Source organism: Convolutriloba macropyga, chromosome 11 (genome assembly GCF_964194025.1).
Source record: "Convolutriloba macropyga chromosome 11, txConMacr16.3, whole genome shotgun sequence".
NCBI lineage: Eukaryota > Metazoa > Xenacoelomorpha > Acoela > Convolutidae > Convolutriloba > Convolutriloba macropyga.
In genome coordinates, this window is record NC_134478.1 from 55426929 (window position 1) to 55445177 (window position 18249).

General features: G+C 37.1%; 2 protein-coding genes across 6 annotated transcripts in view; one reads left to right on the forward strand and one right to left on the reverse strand.

Moving 5' to 3' along the window:
- The window catches only part of LOC142349408 (ATP-binding cassette sub-family B member 10, mitochondrial-like), a 140279-nt gene that overhangs the window by 73981 nt on the left and 48049 nt on the right, over positions 1 to 18249 (reverse strand). For all 4 annotated transcript variants that reach the window (XM_075400943.1, XM_075400942.1, XM_075400945.1 and 1 more), the window contains 6 exons: positions 8732 to 8935; positions 7993 to 8195; positions 5812 to 5946; positions 3706 to 3852; positions 1448 to 1583; positions 678 to 770 (listed from right to left, as the gene is read on the reverse strand). In XM_075400943.1, the coding sequence (XP_075257058.1) occupies positions 678 to 770; positions 1448 to 1583; positions 3706 to 3852; positions 5812 to 5946; positions 7993 to 8195; positions 8732 to 8935 (918 nt within the window). The remainder of the gene's footprint in view (positions 1 to 677; positions 771 to 1447; positions 1584 to 3705; positions 3853 to 5811; positions 5947 to 7992; positions 8196 to 8731; positions 8936 to 18249) is intronic.
- Positions 1 to 18249, forward strand: part of LOC142349407 (uncharacterized) — a 192965-nt gene that overhangs the window by 56598 nt on the left and 118118 nt on the right. The gene's annotated exons all lie outside the window — the stretch shown is intronic.

The window sequence follows — 18249 nt, forward strand, 5'->3', positions numbered from 1 at the left end:
GGAAGAAGTCATTCAGAAAATTTGACTTTTTCAGCCTTGCTGTGTGAACTAATGTAAAACGAAAAAAGAGCGTCAGACGACGAAAAAAAACCAAGAGCACCGCAATATAGCTCCGCTCAGCTTACAGCTTCGCAGCTATAAAAACAATTTTGACAGTAAAAGACATAATTATTTTTGTGCTTCTTAGAATCTCAAGCTTAAATGACATGCTTTTGGCAGATAAAGTTCTGAAAAAAAACACATATTTGCAGAATGAATGAATCTCTACACAAAGATTTTTGGCCTTCTTTTATTAGTAAATGTTCTGTCATATCTTTGAAAAATATCTCGAACTTCCTCTTCCTGAAATACCTTGCCATCATGAACATCCCCCAGATCTTAAATTTTTGAGGATTCAATCCTTGAGCAATTTTTGCTTGGCTTCAAAAGTCTGCGGCTGCAAAACGTGCAATGTGCGCGACATCATGTGCAAGCAACATTAGAGCACCGAACATCTCTTTTATTTATTGAGTCAGTAGTCTTCAGAAAACGCTAGACTAACAATCTTATTTTCAGGATTTTTGTCAGACAATTTTTTGCTCATTCAGTCCATTTGCACCGAATACTTCCACTAAGTTTGAACTATCAGTGCACCTAATTGTTCGAGTCGTCATACTTAAATAGGAGTTTTATATAACCTAGTGGAATGAGTGGTTGATTGTCCATAATTTCCCATATCCTAGTTGAGGCTCCCACTGCTTTCATCAGCTCAGCGTAGAAGTTGCTCAAGCCTGAAACCACACATAACCCCCAGTTACTCAGATTACAGCTACTCTCGTTCAAACAACTTTTGAGTCTATCGTTGAGATGGCTTTATCAGTGCCAAAATTTAGAGATAACACTTTATGAAATAAGTTAGCAACTGATGAATGTTTGATACAGAGACGAAATTCCAGTTAAGCAACAGCCGAAGATGCGATGACACAACCATACATAGACTAACGTCGGACAAATTGCTCTCGAACGACAGAAAAATCAAGAATTCAAGCTTGAAAGAGTCACTGGAGCCGTGGAATCGAAAGAATGTTCCACAAGAAAACAGATGTTCCAGAAAAATGTTTATGCAAAACGTTTGCAAAAAAAAGACGCATATTCACAATAATTGATTCAAACTTCGTTCGAGAGCAATTAAAAATATAGTAAGGGCCGTTTAAAACATGAAACAATGCCATTAAAAAAGTTCGTTACCACAAATTAACGTTAAATTAAGTTGCTATTTTTTATGCTACGAAACCCCCAATTACTCACGTTATCATCATCGTCATTCGTCAAGTAACATTTATATCACTCGGAGATTAGCGCTATTTTATCGTACAGTAAAACCAGATTCCAAGGTTTTTATCAACGCAAACGTTAAAAATCAATTGATGCTTTGATTTTTGGTTGAAACGATCTCAAGAGTACTGACCTCCGATTGACATTCCAACGTAAGTGGAGTAGAGAATGAAGGACGAGAGTCCTCCGACTGAGAGAGACGAGTCATGTACCATCATCCCTCCAAAGTAGAACACACTCAGAATCATCAGGTTACCAGCGAAACCATTCTGACAAAAACAATCAAGTGTTGACACAATTTTTCTCTTCATTCAGTTTTATAAACAAAATAATTCCTTAATTACATGTTTTTAGGCAAAATAGAGTATTCTAAATATTTCAATTCAAGTTCAAAACATAGCCGTCAAATTGCCGGAACATAGCCTCCTTCAAACCGCTTGACGCATATAAGGATTGACAAAAAGACAAAAATTGATAGAATTTGTTTCCAAGTGTCAAAAAGAGATCGTTTGGTGTGGGGGAGGGAGGAGGTACGTGAGAGGGGGCCGATGATGGGGGTGGGGGTTGTGGGGGTGGGGGTTGTGGGGGTGGGGGTCAACATCTAAGAACCACCCTTCACACCACAAGTATAAGTCTCCAAAAGTTTCTGTGAATCGCATACTTGAAGACTAGTGAAACGAAAGGCTAAGGGAAATTTTAGAGCCTTTCAGTTCAATAGACTCCAAGTATGCGATCCACAGTATGCGATTCACGGTCAAGCGAAAAATATTATAAACTGGCCGATAGGACTAATATATTTGCTACAGACTTCGTTTGAGAGCAATTAACATTGTCAGATATAAATCTTGCACTGACAAAATTTATACAGAAAATTCACTGTAAAATCTTGAAACTCAAAAATTTGAACTCTTAGCAATATTTGATAAAATTGATAAAATATCCAGAATCATTAACAGGACAAAATTTAAGAGCTCAAAGAAGTAACCTGGCCAGCAAACTGACATTGATAAGGAAAAAATAGAAATTAAACATACTAAGGCAAACTCAAAGGCAAACAATCGATTGTAATCAAAATCTTGAAGCCAAAAAATGAGTTGAGTCACAAACAGCATAAAAATTAAGGGTCGTTCCCACAATTTCTCAGAGCTGCATGTTAAATGAAATTAACTGCTATCAAAAAACTTCAAAAACGTAAGAAAAAATGACCAAATCCGTTCAACTTTTCAACATTTCTTAAATGCAGAGCAAATAAAACTAAAATTCATGGCAACAATTCAGCATACATATTTGCAAGAAACAGAAACGAGCCAATGCCAGAAACTGAAGGTTACGGACACAATTTTGTAATTGAAAGACAAGATGATAAAATTGCAATAGAAAAACAATTAAATTTATTATTTGCCATTTAAAGCTCAGTGTAAAATTACGAGTCGTCCTTCTGTGAAAATAAAACATCACAAAACAGGATTCAAAGACTTGAGTTATCGTAATACTTTGCGTAAAATTTTAAAATATTGCTGCGATTATGAAGCAATTTTTAAAATTTCGAAAAACTTGGCACCAAAACAATAGAATTATTACTCATTGAATGCAAGAAATATCAAAGGGATGTTCTCGTCGGGCGAATTTCTCTTAAACGAACGGTTGGCTTCGTCAGTAGCTCGCCACCCACGGTTGGTGGTAGGCGATATGGGGAGAGGCCGATGTGAGGGGGGAGGCGATATACTTCACACCACAAAAAAGTTTTCTGTGAATCGCAAACTTGGAGACTAGTGCATTGAAAGGCTCTAAGAGAAATTAATGCCCGCCGGGCGCTACCTGTTTATCCCGTTTTTGATGACGAAAAGTCAAATGGGTCAGACGAAAAATTGGTCGAGCGAAAAATCACATAAAAAAGACCAACCTGACTAAAACAAATGCTACAAACTTTGTTTGAGAGCAATTAAAAAAGCCAAAAATAACTTTAAGAAATTAAGAAATATGAGCCACTTTTGTACTTGAAACGCCTCATTAGCTCATAAACAATGAATATAATTTCTAGACGGTAACACATTGATAGAGCGTCGACCAAAAATATTTTTACGAAAAACTAAACTACAAGGAAAAATTGAACCAAATGGGCAAAGAAACGGCTAAAAACGGTCACCTACATGAGCTATTGTCTCAAAAAAAACTTCAAAGTCAAACAAAAATTCATTCACTCAACGCATTCACTCAACTCAATCGTAAAAACATATAAAATAGCAATATTCCTCTTTCATTCGTTAAAACCACGAGCATCGCAATATAGCGATTTAAATGCTTACTAAATGAAAAGATCTAAATATTAAATGAAAAGAAACCCCCCCCCCCCCGGTAATAATTAAAAAGAGTATAAGAATATATACATACCATCATGTAGAATAGAGAGTGTCCTAGTACTTCTTTTGATGCTACATTGTACACGTCATTCACTCTATCACCATACACCCTCCTCTCTGTCTCCTCCCTCGCAAACGCCTTCACCAGTCTCATGTTTGATAACCTCTCCTCTGCGAACTAAGACAAAAATACAGAATTACCACAAGAAACACGCATGTGCAAGTTTTAAAATGCCAGATATCTGCAGTGCGAGATTCTACAGTTTCCCCATAAACAGTGCCAGATTTCAGCCTTGCAAGTTGTGTTCAGAGCAAGGCAACGTGACTCCGTGCTTAAGTCACTTCGAAATTCTGACTTCGAAGTCACTTCGAAATTCTGAAGCTGCGCAGTTCAGAACATCAGAGTCACGTACCCTATATAATTGATTAAAACAAAGTAATAACAAGGTAATATTATGAAGTATTATAATATAGAGCCAGCAAAATTTTATCCAAATTTAATATCGCTCCATAAAGAAGTTATACAACAATGGATCTCTTTGAAATAGATTAAACTACTTGAAACAGAAAACGATAAAACTATTGAAGTTCGTTCCGATGGCCTAGCTAACTTTCAATATTCGATAGTTACTTTTCCTTTTTTCCAAGTTTGTTTTGAAATTCTTTTCAAGTCAATCAAAAACCGATGTCTAACTTCTTAAGAACACTTTGATTGACATTCAGCGAACAAAACTTAATTGGTAAAACTCCAATGTACATTCACTCTACTTTAATACATAGCATACCCTCATAACCATTATTAAAGAAAATGACCAATCATAAAACGCCAAATATGAAACTCACTAGCCATACAAAGTTCATAAGTTTCACGTTGAGCTCATAAACAGTCCAAAAGGCAATTGCTAGTATACAAACACGACATCTGTGTATAAAATGCCAAAATCTCAATTTCACTTTAACAGTACCATACTTACCATTGAACGCCGTAAAAAAAGATTTAGTGGTTCATTTTCTGGCTTCAAGTTTCAATAAATGAAGATATCATAAATATAGCCGACTAACGTCGGAAGAATTGTTTTACAACGAGTGCTAGGAGCACAAATCTATTGCAGCCTGCTCCAGCCGGGGGGGGGGGGAGGAGGGGGAGTACCAAAATTCACTAAAGGGGGTTCAAATGACGACAGTGATTATTATATACCACTGTAACAACTAATATGACTACAATTTCGGTGTAAAATTGACTACAATTTCGGTGCCCTTTTCATTTGACTTTTGGTAGTGAACTGCCGCCACTTGAGTTCAGCTACTAAAAATTGTTGAGGAGAGAAAAATTTAGATCACGCAAACCGAACAAGTCAAGGGCGTAAAAAGTCACTCGACAAGTCAAAATGGTCAAGCAAAAATTTTTCATTTTGCAAAAAAAAAAGAACAACACGTTTTCAATAATTACTTCGGACTTCGTTCAAGAGCAATTAATAACTGTCCAAAACTGTTCTGTAATGCTGCATATCAGTCCAGAAAAATCAGTTTTGGAGGCGGCAAATGCCCCCCCCCCCCCCCCCAGCTTAGGGAGCTTATATCTTTTACGCCCCCCCCCCCCCCCCCCCAGGCGCACGTGCTATTTTTTTGACATAGTAACGTGCTATATAACAACATATGATTTGTAACTGGGGGCGGCGCAAAAAACACTAGGGGGCCAAAACAAAAGATCCAAACTTTCATGGTTCCTTACTAGCCATAAAACGGGCAATATTTCTTAGCTTTACTAGCATTAGAACGGTTTATCAAAGCCACAAAAAATACCATTTGTTTCCATAATATGGCATAGCCGAAAAATTGATCAGAATTTATGGAACTTACTCGCCATTAAAACGGACCGTGGATAGTACCTTACCAAACATAGCAACAACATAAAGGGTATATTTTTATGGTCTTTATGAACATATGGGCCGTTCTGTGCTAAGTAGGTTTGGCCAACCCGTGCAGCTATTCCCTGCCTTAATACGTACATATCTAAATCATATATTAATACGTGGATGGTTGAACCCCCCCCCCCACTCCCCGCTATCTATGCTCGCACGACAATACTTCCATTAATGAATGATATAGATGTTATTGTTGGAGTTGATGGACCAACCTCAGTTGACAATGCGAGTGAGTCCTGAACTTGTCTGCTGATTTTCTTGAGGTATCTTCCAAACATCATGGAAGTTAGCACCACTGGAGGTAGGATCACCATCACTGCTATTGACAATTTGGCCGATGTGTACACCTGCATCAAATGTAAGGTTAATCATTGATTATGAAAGTGAAAAGGATCATTGTGCCCCCAGTACGTTATGCACCCCACGTTAGAGAGCACATGCCATTACACTGTAAATCATTATGTTAAAATTTGGCATGTGCGTCTGGGGAGCAAATAATAAGCACCCACTAAACTGGGGGGAGGGGGGCACAAACGGAAAAGATAAAAAAAGATTCAGAAAATGGTCTATTCACATAAAATCATTTTTGTGTTGCAACACTTATTTTTTTAGACTTCTTTTAAACGCTTTAAAGACAATTAGTTTAAGCTTCACGAGAACTCAACCTCAAAAGGAAACAAGTGTTCGTGACAAAAATCAGATCAAATTGTGATTTCTTAGTTCAAACCACGTGGTAACTTATTGTTGCATTTGTAAAAAAAAAGTCGTCTTGAATTGAAAATGCAAAGCTCCCGAAACTTAGAAATTCAAAGGGTTGTTCACCCCAACAAGCACAATTATTTCAAAAAACCTTTTTTAAATTATTTTCAAAAACCTTTTTTTAAAAAGATTATTTCAGAAATCTCGACTTCTTGGAAAGAACTCCAACAGTCAAACATCAGACGACGACGCGAAAACACTGTACAGATAGATTTCTGGATACACTCATTCGAGCACTTCCCAAAACACTCAACCTTTTATTTAATTCAAAATCTTTAAACCCCTAAAATACTTCCAAAGAACTCAAACTCTTTAATCAAGAATTTGTCGAGCAGAGAAGATTAAAAAATGAAAACAACAGAAAAAATTAGCCGCAAAGAACAAAAGCACCGCGTGAAATTCCCAAGTAAATTAAATGAAAACGTGATGGGGGGGGGTGAAGTGAGTGCGGAGGGGAGTCAAACTTTTACGAAACATAGCCGGCAGATTGTCAGAAAATAGCCGCAATAGCTTTGTAGATCTGCAGTCTCAAAAAAAAGTAAAAACAAAAGACAGACGAAAAAAGAAATTTATTCTTTTCATTAAGGGCTGATATGTTAAATTTTGATTATGAATCTGTATAACTTATTGCTGTTTCATTTAGCTGCCCTTAAATAATGTTCAATTAGAGTAATATACACTCACTTGACCTTATCTCTTTGAATTAAAGTAAAGAGAAGTCAATTTCAAAGCGAGGAAGTCATTTTGAGAGTGAGGTAAGTCACGTATGAACAAAAACTTAATCACGCGAATGAACAAAAAACTCGCTCCACCAGGAGTGAAAAATCACATCACGCACGCAATTCAGTTGAAATTGCATGAACGAATGAAAAAGCAGATTTGAAGTGATTGTGACGTCATAGGGTCGTAACAAAAATATTAACGAAACAAAAAGCAGGAGGCCAAAAATAGCTGTCGCTTCGCGGCTATTAATAAGAACCGCCCTCCACAATCTGAAATTGTCTCCTCAGAACAGTTTTGTTCAATCGCAATCTGCGAGTATAGTAAGGCTCAGGGCTCTAAGAGAACTTAATGCCCGCTGGGCGTTACCTGTTTATCCCATGTTTGGACGAAAAGTCCAATGAGTCAGACAAAAAATTGGTCAAGCAAAAAAATCATCTAAATAGAACAAAGGACTAACATAATTGCTACAAGCTTTGGCTGCAAGCAATCAAAAATCTCGGGGAAAAAATGCATAAGTCAATACTTTAAAGACTAAGGCAAGCGGCCGCATAAAAATTTCAAATTGTACCTGGACTAAAGCTTAAAATGTAATAGGAAGACCGAAGATTATCAAAATAAGGGGTACAATAATAGCCAGCTGAATACCTGACGCCTAATTTTTTAATCTTTAAATGCAAAAACATGCAAATTTTGGGTCTTTCCCATTATAGCCCCCCATGAAATTATAGCCCCCATTATGGTATAATTACGGTATAATTACCATGATTGGAGTCTATAGGTTAACTGACCACTAAGCTTGGGGGGGGGCTATAATGGGACAGACCCCAAATTTTGGACAACATTTCTTACAAATGCAATCCATGCATTTTTCCAATTATAGCCATCCAATAATTCCAATTGAAGGCACTCACCATTAGCGATAGGCCCCCCAACACCTGTAGGGTAGACCTCATCCCATCTGATATGTTGTATGTGAGAGAGGACCCAACCACTTCTGTATCACTCGACAGTCTGTTCAACAGTTCTCCTGTCTGTGATTGGTCGAAGAAAGAAACGTCTGCTCGAATCAGAGAACGGAACACGTCGTTTCTCAGACGCTGGATTATTCTTTGACCTGGAAACAATAAAAGCAAATCAGTCGAAAGTTGAATTAAGATTTATTCGTATTCTTGTCTGATCTTAGTCGCCATAAAACAACAACTAGCGGATCTATTCTGCCCCCCCCCCCCCCGCAGTGGGCATATAATTTATGCCCCCCTGGCTCACGTGCTATTTTTTTTACATAGTAACGTGTTAAATAACATCGCGTTAATTGTTATTGGGCGCATAAAACACACTGGGGAGGGAACGAAACAATAGATCCCAACTGGCTTATTTAGTCATCAGAACAAACTCACGATAAATAAAAATCGTCTATAAGCTATTTCTAGTTCTCCAAATCATTCTTCGAAAACGCGAGATTTATTCAACATTTGAAGTAAAAATGGCCGACTTTGATCGCTCTAAAACAACATGCAAAATAGTTTTGAATGAACATCCAAACCGAAGCAAAATGAAAATACAAAAACGGCAGAACAAGGAAGATTCTTTATTAAGTCGTGGAATCATTTATCGTTCTAGGTTATTACGGACGGTGAAAATAATAGGTACCTGATGACTCGATGAGGTATATCCTAGCACCATTAGCAGCTGCTCCCACTACGAACAGTCCCACCAGCCATGCAGCCACGCTCTGTAGATTCTGCATGAGGAGAGCCTTGTCACTGAGGGTGTAGATTGTGTCTATGATTGTGCCTATGAAGTAGGGCACTGACAAGGTCACACCGCTCGATATGGACAGGAACCCAATTGCCACTAGAAAGAAACAAGGAGGCTCGTTAATGTGCATTTGCACATGATGTTCCGACCCGAGCTCATCTACATTTTTGACTTAATTATTAACCAAATGAAGAGATAACAAAAATAGATGTATGAGTTTATAAAATTCGTTACAAAACCTAACTACTAATTGAATTACATAATGCCATGCCTAATCACAATACTCACGAGATCTGCCATCAAAAAGACTGCGAGAAAAAAACAACAAAATAAGCAGAAACAAACTTCACGTCAAAAACTTCACATCTAAATTTAAAAGCACCTAGTAATAACGTTAAAATGCAATCAGATAAAACCTTAACTACACAATCTTACTTTTTCCTAACTATACAGCAGATGGATATTTTCCTTAATGAGACTAGGTAACAAGTCGACAAAGAGAAATAATGAGGCGAAATTCAAAAATCAATCAACATTTTTTAAACCAAAAATTTCAAAAGTCTTAAAAATCATTAGCTAATAACAAAATAATTCTAGATAAATTAAGCAAAAAGTCATTATAAAACCAATAGGAACTGTCTTTGGTTAGACTAAGCCTTGGGAACGGACTAAAGATACAGAAAAATTAAAAAATTAAACAGTTTGCGAAGCACAAATTATTGAAACCACTTAAATCATTTGCTATTATCTGAATAATATGTATTTTTATTTAAGTTTTTATTTATAGAAATTCAGCAAAAATTATACTGAAAAAATAAATAAGTTCTTTTGGGCCACATTTGAAAATCATTGGGATCTGTTATTACCCGAATGTGCTAAAAGAAGAGAAAAGGAAACAAATACACCACTCACAAAACTTTTATGAAAACGCATATTGTCCAACAAACAAAACATCAGTTATGGCCTAATACCAGCAGACATGTTAATTTTTGGAATACATGGAATTGGATGGGACCTCTCAATGATGTTACAAGCTGTCATAAGTTACAAGCTGTCAAAAAAAACAACAAAAACTGAAAAGTTTGAAAAATCTTTAAAACTGTATAATATAAACTTTATGACTATTCGCCATAAACTGACTGATTCGTGTAACATCATTAATTCAATACTTAAATACAAGGTTATGAAAACGGTCAGCATTTTATGGCTAAACACGCGAAAACAGCAAATTAAAAAAGCGAGAAAAAAATCGAGCGAAAAACCATTAAAATGCAATTTTCACTTAAAAATTTTCTAATTTAAATTAACTTATTAACAGCAGGGGGATTCTTTCTTAACAATATGACTTCAAAAAATCAACAAATATGAGGAAATACATAATAACCACGAACTTTTTAAGAAAACCCGTAGTATCAACGCCATTAAATTCAATACTTTTCAGCGAAGCCAGTAAACGCTAAATTATGAGAAGTAAAAAATGGGGGGTCTACCACACAGAAAAAGGATCCCTCCCTCTAGTAGCCTCGAAACCACTTTCTATATATTTCTAACAACTATTTTTTGTATTTTAGATGCTGCCTTACCAACCTGGGCCATAGGATCATGATTTTTATGTTTTACAAATGCTTTTACTCAGGTTCTCTCACAAGGTTAGTTCAATCCGTTCAAACTCTATCTTTACCATTGACATTTGCCAAACAAAATAGTTAGCTTGGTATACAAATTTGTTCAATTTCTTCAATATCAAACCTCTGCTGAACAGTTTTATTATACTGTAAACTCCGTATGTGTAATTTTTCGTTTTCTCTTTGCAACTTTTAGCTTTTATCTACAATCAAAACCCGGTTCCTTTATTTGAATGAGCGGGTTGAATAATATCCCTTCAAGTAAGTTAAACAATTTTGTCTGAGCTTTGTGTTCTGCAATGCTTTAGCTTGCTTGTCTTTGAATAGCAATAACTTTAGAAAATTATATTAACGAAATGGTTCGAAATTGGTATAAGAAAGCATTTTCATGTTATAGGGAATATTTATGCGCAAATTATCATAGAGTTTATCAAAAGTTTCATCAATAATTTTCATTGTCAGACGGTAAGACAATAACGTCGTCATCTTCAGTCGCTGCTCTCACTTTAATGATCTTTTGGTTTCTCGGCTTAACTATTGCGATTGGCTTTTCTCTTTTGAGAGTTGCTCGATGACCTTCTTTATTGTATCTTAGATGGGCTGTAAATTCTCGAAGTCGTAAAGCCACATATTTCAACTCCCACATTTCGCCTTTGTTCTCAAATTTCTTGATTTGGAAGAACACTGATAGCATCAGGTCGTCGGGGTCGAAATACTTCATTGAAAGTCTGTAGTAGACTTTATCGTTATCCAAATAGAAACATAATTAAACTCACGAAAGCTGTTTTAATCGTTTTCTGTATAGGGTTAGGTGAATTATGACCTAAATTAAAATTCAACTCTTCAACTAATATCACATTGCTGAAATTATAAAGTGCGATACTACCTTTGATGTCTCGTATCACCTCGCAATTCTTTGAATCAAGCCGCATTCTTTCGCAGGCCTCAATTTGTATCACGAGACGTCCTTCTTTATTGATTTTGCCCACAGTGATAACTCTGATAAGGTCACTGTCCATCATCACCGTGTTTATTAGGGACCTCAAATATTCTTCAGGTAATGTAAGATTTTGGTACAAAAATCTTTCACCGTTCGAATATTTATATAGCGATATTTCAATTGTTGCGCCCTCTGTGTTATCTTCTCTCCAAATTCTCACAAAGCGCGTAGAGGTTTGCTTTTCAAACAGATAACCAGACATTTGCAGTGTATTTAGTTTTAAGTTTAAATGTTGTTTTTTGTGAAAGAGCTCAGGATGGTAATTTGCCGATTTGTGGCCTTTTTATACCCGTTATCATTCTCAGATAAGTCTGTATCTCGACGGAAAAGAAATTTATAACCGCAATTTACGGTTTTTCCCTTGCGGCGCATTCGATTTATGGGGTCTCATCGACGTTTTCTTTTGTGGTGCATTGGAGCATATCTTTCAAGTTTTGTTAGTATTCATAATCTTAAACAAACGGCAAATAAGATTTCGCTTCGATAAAAATTCAGGCTTTCCGCTCGCAAATTTTCATTTTCTAAATAATAATCCTACGGACCGCTTTCGACTTTCAGACTCAACAAACTCCAACAACTAGCCATCATCTGGAAGAAGTTTTACCAACAACAAAACGATACTGTCCTGCAACTTTCATTCTAATTTGGGTTTGGAGCCAATCAACGCATCAATAATTCATTTCAACACACAGAGGAAGGGTATGTTTTGTCTTAGATAAACTAAATTCTGCAGTTGAAGCTGTGCGAAGCCAGGATGTGTTTATACACTCCTTTTTTCGTGATGCCTTTTACAATATTGTCTTCGCTTAAAACTTATCGATTCTTGAGCAACGAAAGTTCCTCGATTGTTTGATCATTGAAAAATATTGTGGTAGGGGTTAACTTATACCCAAATTTTCTTTACTTCTGTTCAATGTGCACGTTTTCTAAAAATATAGAGTTTGTAGAGAAGCTGCTCTAGGGGTTAATTTATGCTCAAAATTTTTGCACTTCGGTTCATTGGTCAATGCAATTTTTTTCAAATTTTATAGTAACAGCTCTGTCCAATTGATTGATAAGTCCTAAATCACTGTTCAAGGGGAAAATTTATGCCAAATTTTCAATTTTGTGTTTCGTTGTGCATTCCTTTTTTGAAACTGAACATCGTTGTTTCTCAAACCTCACTAAAATTTTTCCAAAAACTGCTTCAGGGGTTAATTTATGCTCAATTTGTGTGCACTTCGGATCAATACTTAACGCAGTTTTTTTTTGAAACTTGGAAATACTTCCTGCTTTAAAGTGTACTTTGTTGCCCAATTTTAAAAATACTTCACTAGGGGGTAATTTATGCCCTATTTTTTTCTCCGGTGATGATTATTAATTGCAAATTCTTGAATTTACTAATACATCAAACGACCTCGCTTCAGCGTACCAAACTTAGAAGTGAAAAAGGGGTTGCTCGTTGCCCTGTTATGCTATCGGAAAATGTTTGGCTCGTATTGCAATAAAAACCGATCACGTTTACGTAGGGTTCAATGATATCGTGCAACTTCTGCGATGAAACGTTCCACAGCAGAAAAGATCTTGCTCTGCATAGACAGCAAAAGCATTCTAATCTACGGGAAAACAACTTCAATTGTGGGCACTGTCAGGTAGTTTTCACGTTGTCCAAAAACTTGGTGCGTCATTTCCGAGGACTCTCCGCTGCAACACTTGTCAAGCTTTCTTTGGGAGTGAGGAGTCTTGGAAGGGACACTGTAGATCACAACATTCTGTTCTTCCTGGCGTTGAGCTGGCGCAGCCATCCACAAGTACGGCTGAGCAGTTTGAGTTGGAGAGGGAGAGAAAGGCAGTGAATGGACATTTTCAATCCTATCGTCTCAAAATTGTTGGTGACCAAATTTTTGATCCTTTTGAGTTTCTAGTAACAAACGAGATGGCAATTAGAGATTTTATTACAAACCGTTTGGCAGAAATAGTTACTGCAAAGGTAGGATTGTGTAAAGAAGTGAAAATTACAAAACCTTTGCTCGAAGAAAGCACATCGTTTTTTCACAGTCCTCTGGAGAGTGTGACCACTTGCTTCACATCAGATGAATATTTTGCTCACGTTGATAAATTGCTCACGAAAATTAATGTTTTTTGCACTGCAGGCAGCGGATGGGTTATTGACAGGTTAAACATGGTTGAACTCAAGTTATCAAAATATTTTCCACCTCGTGCTGGGTCGTATATTCCAACGCCTACTATTTCAGAGAATCAGCGCAAGTCATTGCACAATATTAAAAAATTGTGGGATAATTTGTGTTTTATCTAATCTATTCTCGCGTGTCCTTTTCGTGTTAGGCAGAATCAAGAGCGACCACAAAGTTGGAAAAATAATTCGAGTTTTCTCATATATAATCCTAGAAAAATGCCAATGGCCCTGTCCGATATTCCCAAATTTGAAAGAGATAATCATCCAAAACAAACGTTTATGCTTTAGAAAAACGAAACATTTTCCCGGTTTATTTATCTAAGTATACTGGCGTTGCTCGTAGAATTCATCTTTTGCTTTTTTTCGGACGAAGAAAGCTGGCATTATTGTGTAATTAAAAACTTAGACCGTGTGCACAAAACTCTTCTACGAACAACGGACACCGCGAACTCTAAAAACAACGAGCGAAAGTTTTGCGAAATTTGTTTACAATGTGTTGCACGTGACAAGTTTTCACTTCACAAGTCCTTCTTTGCAACCGCAGATTATTGAAATGGCTGCTAAAGGAATCACGCTTGCTTTCCAGAACGGCACTTCACAAGTCCTTCTTTGCAACCGCAGATTATTGAAATGCCTGCTAAAGGAATCACGCTTGCTTTCCAGAACGGCATAAAACATTTAAATGTCCGTTCGTAGTTTATGCTGACTTAGAAGCTTTTGACGTTAAAACTGAAGATTTTGATTTGGCTGCAGAACAAATGCAAAGCGGTTTAAATAGCGGTGGTCCCTCCACAACAGTAATCGAAAATCAGTACCCGTGCAGCTTCGGTGTTGTTCTCGTTAAGGTGCGCCTTGGACATGTAAAAATGGATAAGTTTGTTTATCGTCGGGATGACTGCATTGCTGTATTAATGAACACCTTAAGATCGTGGGTGAGATGGGCCGACACGGAACGTCAACGATATCGATTTTTACAAATGTCAAAAACTCGTAAGCAAGAACTGTTACAGAATTGGATGGAACCTTGCTGTATTTGTCATTAAATTTTTTTCTGGAGAGCTGCGTGACAGTTCCGAAGAAAAAGTTGTGCACCACTGTCATGTTACAGGAAAAATTTTTGGTGTTGCACACAACTCCTGTAACATAAAAGTGACAGTCGGATCTTTCCTTCCTGTCTTTTTTCATAAGCTTTCTCGTTATGATGCACATCATATTGTGAAGTACCTGAAGTTGGAAGATAACGAACAACTTTCAGCCATCTCCCGGACCGAAGAGACGTTCATATCTTTTTCAGTTCACATTCCTGTCCATTCCTACATCAACAAGGCCGGAGTTGACAAAACAGTTCGTCACGAAATTCGATTTCCAGATAGTATCAACTTCATGGCTTCTAGCCTTGACGCTCTTGCAAAAACTCTCGAAGATTCTGACTTGAAGCTTCTTCGCCATCATTTTCAACATTTTAAGGGCAACGAACTCAAAAAAATTAGAGCCAAGGGCATCTTCCCCTACTCGTTTTTGGATTCAAAAGAGAAATTTCAAGCTGCTCTACCGGAATACGGTGAGGAGTGGAGAAACACGTTAACTGGAAAAATTGACGTTACTCCCGAAATGTATTCGCAAGCAGTTGAAATGTATCAGCTGCTGGAATGCCGCAATTTCGGGGATTAGCATGACGTTTATTTACAAAAAGATGTTTATTTGTTGGCTATGTTTACGAGTTCTTCCGAACTGTGTGTATTTCAGTGTATCGCTTAGATCCCGCGTATTTTTACAGTGCTCCAAATTTGAGTTGGGTTGCTATGCTGGTAACAACAGAGGTACAATTAAGTTTAGTCAATGATATTGATATGGTTCTTTTTTGCGAGAAGGCTATTCGTGGTGGGCTTAACGGCGTTGGTGCTCTTCGGCATTTCAAAGCCAACAATAAATATTTGCGCACCTACAACCCTGACCAAGTGTCAGTTTATGGTGCATTCTTTGACGTCACCTCTCTTTACGCGGGAATTATGATGAAAAAGTTACCAAAGGATGGCTATCAGTGGTTAGAGTGTAGTTCTGTAGAGAAGTTGTTCTCTAAATATGAAGCTGAAAATAATGTTGGCTTTTTTGTTGAAGTTGATATAACCTACCCTCCTGCTATTCATGATAAACATTACGATTTTCCTCTTGCGCCAGAAAACTTTTCATCAAAGATGATTGGCTCTCACCGTAAAGCAAAAAGATTGCGGGAAATCGTGCGCCTGTACCAAAGTTAGTTGAGACTCTTTTTGATAAACGAGGCTACATTTGTCATATTGAGAACTTGAAGTTTTATTGCAGCAAAGGTCTCAAGGTTACTGCGCTTCATCGTGTACTTCAGTTCAATGAGTCGAATTGGCTGTCATCCTACATTGAGAAAAACACTGAAATTCGAAAAAAGCAGCTACACCTTTCGAAAACGTGTTTCGGAAAAACGATGGAAAGTAAACGTAACAGAAGAATTCCGTTTCAGAAGAATTCCAGGCCGAGAAACTTACTGCTAAGCCTACCTTCAAATCTTTTCGAATCATTAATGAGCACCAGTGTTCTGTATACTCTTCTATTCCAAAATTTAAATGGGACAAACCCACCCCTGTGGGTGCCGCAATTCTTGATTTATCTAAGTTGGCTTTATATCATTTTCATTATGAAATGAAACCTCGTTATGGTGAAAAAATTTGTGTTACGTACAAAGATAATGATTCCTTGTTGTACCGTATTAAAACTGACGACCTGTATGAAGACATTCAACATTTCAAACACTTATTGGACCTTAGTGATTACCCGCCTTTACACCTACTTTATGATCCGGTTAACAAAAAGGTTCCTCTGGCCATGACTGACGAATTAAACGGAGAAACTTTGCAGGAATGTGTTGTACTCCGATCAACAAAGTACAGCATTCAATTTCAAAGTGGGACCAAGCAAAGCGCTAAAGGGGTGCAAAAGTGCGTAAAGAAAACACTTCATCACGACAAATATTTAGGATGTCTTGAATAGGGAAAGAGCACTAGCGCAGCAGTGACAAGAATTCACTCCGATAACCATCAGATAAAAGTTTCGACAAAGAATAAAATTGCTCTCAGTTGTTTTGATGACAAGCGATATATTGAGTTAAATGGTATCAAAACACTTCCTCGTGGACATTATAGTTTACAGCAAGTGCCACCGGCCGATGAAAATGTTGTTTCGGAGCATGAGTTAGTGAGCAGTGACAGTGAGAGCAAAAAAAGTGATATGCAAGACGAAGGCGAACCTCCTATTTTTGAAATTTTACAAAACAAACAGATTAGTCCAGCTATTTCTACGGCTGACACTTTCGGCTATTTCTAATTTTTTTGTGTGTTTCCAGGTTCCGATTTTGACACAATTTTTCTTGTTTCAGCACCTCCTGATCCAGGTTTTATGTACCGAGAAATTGAGGACAATGGGCCAGTTGTTAATTGGAGTGACTTGAGTGATCTGGAAGAGGAAGCTTCTGAATTGGACGACCTATCTGGTAATCCGTTCATAGATAATGAGGCCAGAGAATGCAGTGCCTCGGAAAACGAAGTTCACATTGAAGAAGCGCTAGATTTTGGCTCCAATTTAAATACAATTGTCGCTACTAATAGTACTACTAACACTTCCAAAAAGAATTCTTATACTAATTATGAAAGCAGCGATAGTGATCAACCTCTGCCGAAATATAGGAGACGGTAAAATTTTCTGGCCATAGACTCCGACTCTTAGATTAAATGATTGGAAGGAATAATCACGTGCTCAATATAACCAAATTTATTCAGTTGGTTGTTTTGATCTTTCTGTCTGCCTCTTTAGCATTAGAAAAACCACAAAAAAGCTTGCAGTTGTAAAATTCTATGGCTAAATAATATTAAACACGTAACTGGTTTTCAGCTTTATATTGAAAAATTGAATCAAATTTATCTCATTCATTCTTCCAAAATTTTCACAGTTGTAAGAAATTCAATTTTCAGTTGTTTCATAGTCTCCATTCTGGTCTTCATTGAGAAAAATATGTTCAAAGATAAATGATAAATGTTTGATATTAAGTCAAGGGCTGTATAGATAGTAGAGTCCACACAGGTTTGACGACTTAGACTGAATAGGCGGCGATTAAACAACTGAATGCACCTCGTGAGAGTGCCTATCAGAGTAGAGTTTAGCAAGTCGTCTGTACAGATGATCAAAATAACTGATTGATAACTGATTGATATATCAAGACTATTCCATATCACTATGTTTGTGAACCGGACTGGCTCCTTTGCGTTTGCACTGAAAAGTAATGGGAAGGAAATATTAAGTATCCTCTGCGTTCCAGGAAGTTTTTTTGGGTGAGGTATTGACTATCTGAAAACGGATTTTGCCTCTTTGATTAATTCGAGGAAAGTTATCAGCTGACCACACTCCTCCAAACGCGAACTTTAAATTACTGAATTGTTGACAGACTCTTTCTATGGTGCTATTATCCATGTAATAGTGTTTGATTTTTTGCAATATTTCGACTACTATCTATGAAAACTTGACTGCAGCGCTCTCCGATTAGAAAGATTTCAACTGCTTCCGGCAGGGCTTTTGAGAATAATAA